At 45.1% G+C, this 6,044-nt stretch overlaps 1 protein-coding gene across 4 annotated transcripts in view; it reads left to right on the plus strand.

Moving 5' to 3' along the window:
* The window catches only part of FLNB (filamin B), a 141,800-nt gene that overhangs the window by 98,071 nt on the left and 37,685 nt on the right, over window positions 1-6,044 (plus strand). For all 4 annotated transcript variants that reach the window (XM_007469007.1, XM_007469008.1, XM_007469009.1 and 1 more), the window contains exons 23-25: window positions 715-877; window positions 1,479-1,639; window positions 5,096-5,263. In XM_007469007.1, coding sequence (XP_007469069.1) covers window positions 715-877; window positions 1,479-1,639; window positions 5,096-5,263 — 492 coding nt within the window. The remainder of the gene's footprint in view (window positions 1-714; window positions 878-1,478; window positions 1,640-5,095; window positions 5,264-6,044) is intronic.

Here is a 6,044-nt window from a genome sequence, read left to right on the forward strand (position 1 = left end):
TTGTGGAGCACAGGCTCTGGACGCGCAGGCTCAGTGGCCATGGCTCACAGGCCCAGCCGCTCCGAGGCATGTGGGGTCTTCCCAGACTGGGGCATGAACCCGTGTCCCCTGCATAGGCAGGCGGACTCTCAACCACTGCGCCACCAGGGAAGCCCCCCTGTGCGATTTTTTAACATAATTAATTTCTTTCTTGAATATTAGGAATTTAAATTTTAAAATTAATTTTTTTAATTTAAAATTTTGATAAATCAGAAAAGCATACAAAAAAAAATAAAAGCACCATATGTCCTCATTCTCTGGATATATAATCCCTAACTTTATGGTATAGATATTTTCACTTTCTTTTCGTGAATGCTTGTCTATTGTATTTCATGGGTTTCTCTTTGTCTTTTGGTTAGTGGCTGGGTGGAGTTTTCTCAAATCAGGATGGTGTGTTTAAGATGACTGTCTTGAAAACAGACTTAGTGATATTTGCTTGGAGGAGGGGCCTTGCGTGTGTGTTGGGGGATGGGGTGTGGTACGTGACTGCCAAGTGAACAAAAGCACAAACAGTTTGTGTTTCTTAAAAAAATCCAATCATACCAACTTTGCTGTTTGTTAAACCTGTTCTTTTCGAATAACATGGGTTAGCACATAGACTTGACTGCTGGAGTATTATTTGCCACAGGTAAGTGACTCCTGTGCAAATATGTTTCTATATGTTGTTTTGAACAGGCCTCCATGTAGTGGAGGTGACATATGATGATGTGCCCATCCCAAACAGTCCCTTTAATGTAGCTGTAACCGAAGGCTGCCAGCCATCTCGGGTTCAAGCTCAAGGACCTGGATTGAAAGAGGCCTTTACCAACAAACCCAATGTCTTTACTGTGGTTACCAGGTAAGCAAGGTCTTGGGATCTGTGTGTTGACTCTGTAAAAGGAGTAGCCCTAAGTAGTGTAACTGCTCTCAGGAAGTTTTATAGGTGTATCCTACATATGTATCATGGTCTCCCAACTTGTGGGAGGCTTTGTATTTCATATGTGAGGCGTCTTCTTCCATAGAGACATATATTACAGAGAAAGACCAAGTATGCTTTTAAAAGTACCAAAAAGCACTTGATAATAGTCATAAAACTGCTGAACAAACCAGGACTAGATGGAAGCTACTTAACGTGATAATTCAAAAATATAGAACCAATTTCATATTTAAGTGAAATATTAGAAGTATTCCTATTAAAACTGGTAACAAGTCTCATACCTGAATTGTACTTTCATACCCAGCCAGTGCAACAATGAAGGATAAGAATTGGAAAGGAAGGGTCGAAGCTGTTTATATTTATATTACACTGTTGAGAAATTCCCTGTGTGAGAGATATCACAGTTGTTGAGTCTGGTTGGCGAAATGGGATAGTTTATAGAGGGATTTTAAAGGAATTTTGGAAATAAGCAGACTGGCATGAACCACTAGTACAACTTGGCCTTTTTACTCACACCTTCCAGAGGGGCAGGAATTGGGGGTCTTGGCATAACTGTCGAGGGACCATCGGAGTCAAAGATAAACTGCAGAGACAACAAAGATGGCAGTTGCAGTGCTGAGTACATTCCCTTTGCTCCAGGGGATTATGACGTGAATATCACATACGGAGGAGCCCACATCCCTGGTAAGCTGTCCTTCTGAAGGGCACCCAAAGAATTACTAATTTTTGCATGAAAGCGGGTTTGATTTTGCTTGTCTCACTGAGTGGGAAAAACTGATATTTGCAGTAGCTGCAAAGTGAGAATTTTCCTTAGGGCTGCATCTCCAAGAATATCCCAACTCCTAAGAGGACCAGTATTATGCCAAAAACCATTGGCTTGGAGTTTTAACTGAAAATGATTGTTCACATGTTGAAGGACCTAGATCTTAAAGGAAAGCTGATTCTTTACAAAGTTGAAAATCTCCACTTTATTTTGTGGTTAGTTCTTATTTGTCTTATACACATCTTGTTTTCTGTTTTCCATTGACAGTCCTGGTAGCTGATAATGACACACAAATTCAAGTTCTTATATATTAATTTCTGTTTAATGATATAGTATGTACACTTACTGTAAAATAGGAATAATAATAATAATTTCCTGTTCATTGTATGGTATTTTTTTAGCCTATTTTGTGACAACCAAAAATGTCTCCAGATATTGTCAGATATCCACTAGGGGACAAAATCACCTGTAGTTGAGAACCACTGCTATAAATTATTCAAACATTAAAAAAATATGACTTAAATAGTGAAGGGTCCTCCAACTTTCATGCTCCAGCAGGGGAATCTCCATAGATTCTAATTCTGTTTATATAGTGAAATGATTGCCACCCAACACACGTCTAGAAGGGTAGGTGAGTGTGTGGTATGGTGTGGACGGAAGTCTAAGGACTCCAGGGCTGCTCGTGAGTCACCTTATGCCTTGTCTCGTGTGGTGAGAGCAGGTGTTGTTCTGAAGGCCATAAGCCAGGATGAGACAGAGAGAGGAAGGGGCAGGCTGAGGGCCCTACTTTCAGGTTTGTGGATTGACTTCCAGGAAGCTGGCGTGTCCACTGACCACATGCTTTCCTGACTCTGTCTGCTTTTTCCCCGTATCATGTGTAAATGTGTACACACACTCACACTCACGCTCGCTCCTCCTTTTTCACATTGATCAGAAAGCATTGAAATTCAGCTCAAACTCATTCTACTCAGATGTTCATTGAAGCCGTAATTCATTTAAAATGACATTTCTCCTCAAACTTGTCCTTGCAGCTCTTCCAATATAGATTTTTTAATTCCTATAATCACTAGTCAGGGAGAGTTCAGCCACAGACAAGACAAAGCTCCTGCCATCTGTGAGTTTCCTGCCTAGTGTTTACAAAGAAAGAGAGCAGGGCTCAGGGACAATACAGAGCCAAGAGGACCTTTCATGGGATGGGATAATAGAGCTTGGAGAATGGGTAGAAGGCTGTTGCCAGGGCAGATGACCTGGTGGCTCCCACCAGGCAGGCAGTAGTGGGATGAGCATTTCCTGGTAGTGGAGGCAACAAAACTATTTTGACTTTATTGAGAAAATCTGGTGGATGCCATCAGCTTTGGAATTCCCCTTGCAGAAGCGGGTGAGGGGTTGGGCCCCTGTGGTTGATGCACAAGCTTGAAGCAAATGGCCAACTTGGAGCATAACAACAGAAAGAGACCCATTTAGGGTTTTTTTCATCGGATGTAGATGGTGCCTCTTTTTTATTTTTCAGGCTCTTTTGCCTCCCAAAGCCAAATGCCAACTTCTCCTGGACCCCAGAATTTTCCCAGTCAGAGTCATTCAGTAAAGCATTGGTTGATTGTCTTAGTGTCAGGCTTTATAGCAAAGGTAGCGCATGAGGTTCTGCTGTGAAACATTCAACAACCTAGTAGCTTCTAATTTGCTTTCATAGAAATTCTGATTGGTTAAATATTAGCCTGGTTTTTCCTGGCCTGACACAAACCCATAGTAGGGTTATTTTTAACCAAGTATCCTGTCTCACCCGTGATGGCATATCCAGGTTTCCTCTGGTGGGTCAGCTGTGGTCTGTTGGTGATGGCTGTTTTGACCACTGGATTAAGTGGGATGAGTGCGTCAGGAAGAAAGGCTGCTGTGATTGATTGATCATGTCTGCCTGGAGCACAGAATGGGAGAGTGGCATAGATTGCCTGGTATCTGCCACTCTAGACCTAAAGTTACCTTGTTGGTTCTTGGCTACTTCATGCTGAGTTCAGACCACTTCCACTGGAGGCCAACTTGGAGACTGGCTTCAAAGTTAGTTCATTGCCATCACCTCTTGATACTGAAATCCTCAACTATCTCTCTTTAAAATAAAACTCCCTTTTGTATCACTAAACTGCAGCATGGAGCGTGGTGCTTGTCTCTGCCAGGGTCAGCCATTTATTTCAATTAACCAAGAAATCAGATACCATTGAAGCCCTGCTATTGTTAAAAAAGCCAGGGCCTTGGTTCTTTGTGTGATCTTTGTTATTTACCACCCCTGATTCTACAAAGTACAAATGCTGTAGGATACAAAGCAGAGAGACCTCGGCTTCTGTGGCAGTTAGACATCGTTAACTGCCAGGCGTCACAGGGAGAATGAGAACTTCTGCAAGAGATGGGTGTCGCCCCTTGGTGATGGACTTGGCAGCATGAGGCATGGGGCTGGGGATGCTGGGGCTCCTGTTTCTGGCCCACCTCTGGGGAGGTCTTACTTGGTCTCCCTTGGTAGAGGAATCCCATGAGGGTCCTGGCCCAGTTCCTGTTTCTGTGTTTAGTGCTTTTCTCAAATTCCAATCCCCCTGCCTTTCCCATGCTTCATCAGTCTTTAAAATCAATACCCTCAAAGAGTCAGAGGGCCCCAGTGTCAGCGGTGGGGTCAGCCATGCAGGGGGACCACAGCTTACACTCAGGGAGAAAGCAAGGCTTCACCCAAATGGCCAGGGAACCAAGAAGGCCATGCATGAGTGGTGGTGGGAGGGCGGTGCTGGCTACATTGCAGGGACCAGGAGTCCAGGGGCCCCTGAGGAGCCTTTTATGGGAGAGCATGTTGGATGTGGACTGCACAGCCTGCCCACCTCTCTGCAGTCCTCTCCATGCCTTCCTTCCACCACTCAGCATCCTCCTTCAGTTCCTTCAATAGCCTGTCTTCTCCCTCACCTCCAGGCCTTGGCACATGCCAATCCCTCTGCTTGAAACCCTTCTCAGTGACACCTGCTCACCCATATGTCTCATATGTTATTGGAAAGTGTCCGCTGGTCTCCCAGAGACCAGATTCATTGTCTTCTGAGTGCTCCACCAACACCTTGTACAAATCCCCAACATGTGTTGTATATGATGTTACAGTGACTTGCTTACCTCATCCTTCTCCTGCATGGGGTTCCTGGAGAGCTGTTAAGCACTCTGGGCCCAGCACCTGGTGCCATGTCTGTACACAGTAGGTGCACGTGGGTGCACGACACAGCAAGGCAGGAGAAGCTGACTGGGGCTGGTGTAAGTGAGGGCCTGGGCAGAGCAATGGTGCAATTCTGGGTGCATGCAAGGCGGGTCTCCAGGCACTAGGGGGGCCTGTACTTAGAATCCTGTGACCTCTTTTCTAGGCAGCCCCTTCAGGGTTCCTGTGAAGGATGTTGTGGACCCCAGCAAGGTCAAGATCGCTGGCCCTGGGCTGGGCTCGGGTGTCCGAGCTCATGTCTTGCAGTCCTTCACGGTGGACAGCAGCAAGGCCGGCCTGGCCCCACTGGAAGTGAGGGTCATGGGCCCACGAGGTAAGTACACATCCTGCCTTCCTGCCGACACTCACCTGCCCTGGACTGGGGCAGCCATGACCCAGAGCAGGCACTTTGCTTTTGAGTTTAATCATGAACTTTAGGTTCAATTTCTTAAATTACTTTATTGCTCCATGTTCTAGCTAAACAGTAGAAGTTTATACTTTAAAAATTGGCAGGCCTGTTATTTTTCTGGCGGCCTGTCTTTTCTGTCATTTAATAATATGACCCTAAATGTCTTTTTAAAATTTTCTTTTATTTTTTTAAAGTAGAAAGATGAAGCAAGTAGTATCTGGGCTCTCACAGGTAGAATTACCGCAACTGCTTAATTCTGTGTTTCAGCATTTGTGAGGTGACTGGGCTGGGTCTGGATTTGCGTGGATGTTGGATTTGGTGCTCATGTGGGAACACACCCCAAATTTCTGGAAATGAGCAATACTCAGCCCATGTGACACATAGCTTTGTCATTGTCCCAGCTCCCTGGAGAGAGGTGGTCTCTTGGGGAGTGGGCTTTGCTGGCTATTTGGCCTCCCCTTTTGCAGCCTGGAATTTGGGTTGGGTGAGGCTAGCAGGCCATTTTGGGACAAGCCCTGATGTGCCTTGAAATTTACCTTTTTCAGTAGGTGATCACACTTCCTCTTCCAGCATTTAAAATGTGCCATTCTCTGCCTAATAACTTATCTGGATTTTTACTCAGTGATGTGTTCTTGGCTTCACAGAAGTGGCAAATGAGGGCTTCCTTCTTTGAAGAGGAACTTTCTCCTTAATGGGTTTCAGCAGG

This window comes from Lipotes vexillifer, unplaced genomic scaffold (assembly GCF_000442215.2).
Source record: "Lipotes vexillifer unplaced genomic scaffold, Lipotes_vexillifer_v1.1 scaffold989, whole genome shotgun sequence".
NCBI classification, from domain to species: domain Eukaryota; kingdom Metazoa; phylum Chordata; class Mammalia; order Artiodactyla; family Lipotidae; genus Lipotes; species Lipotes vexillifer.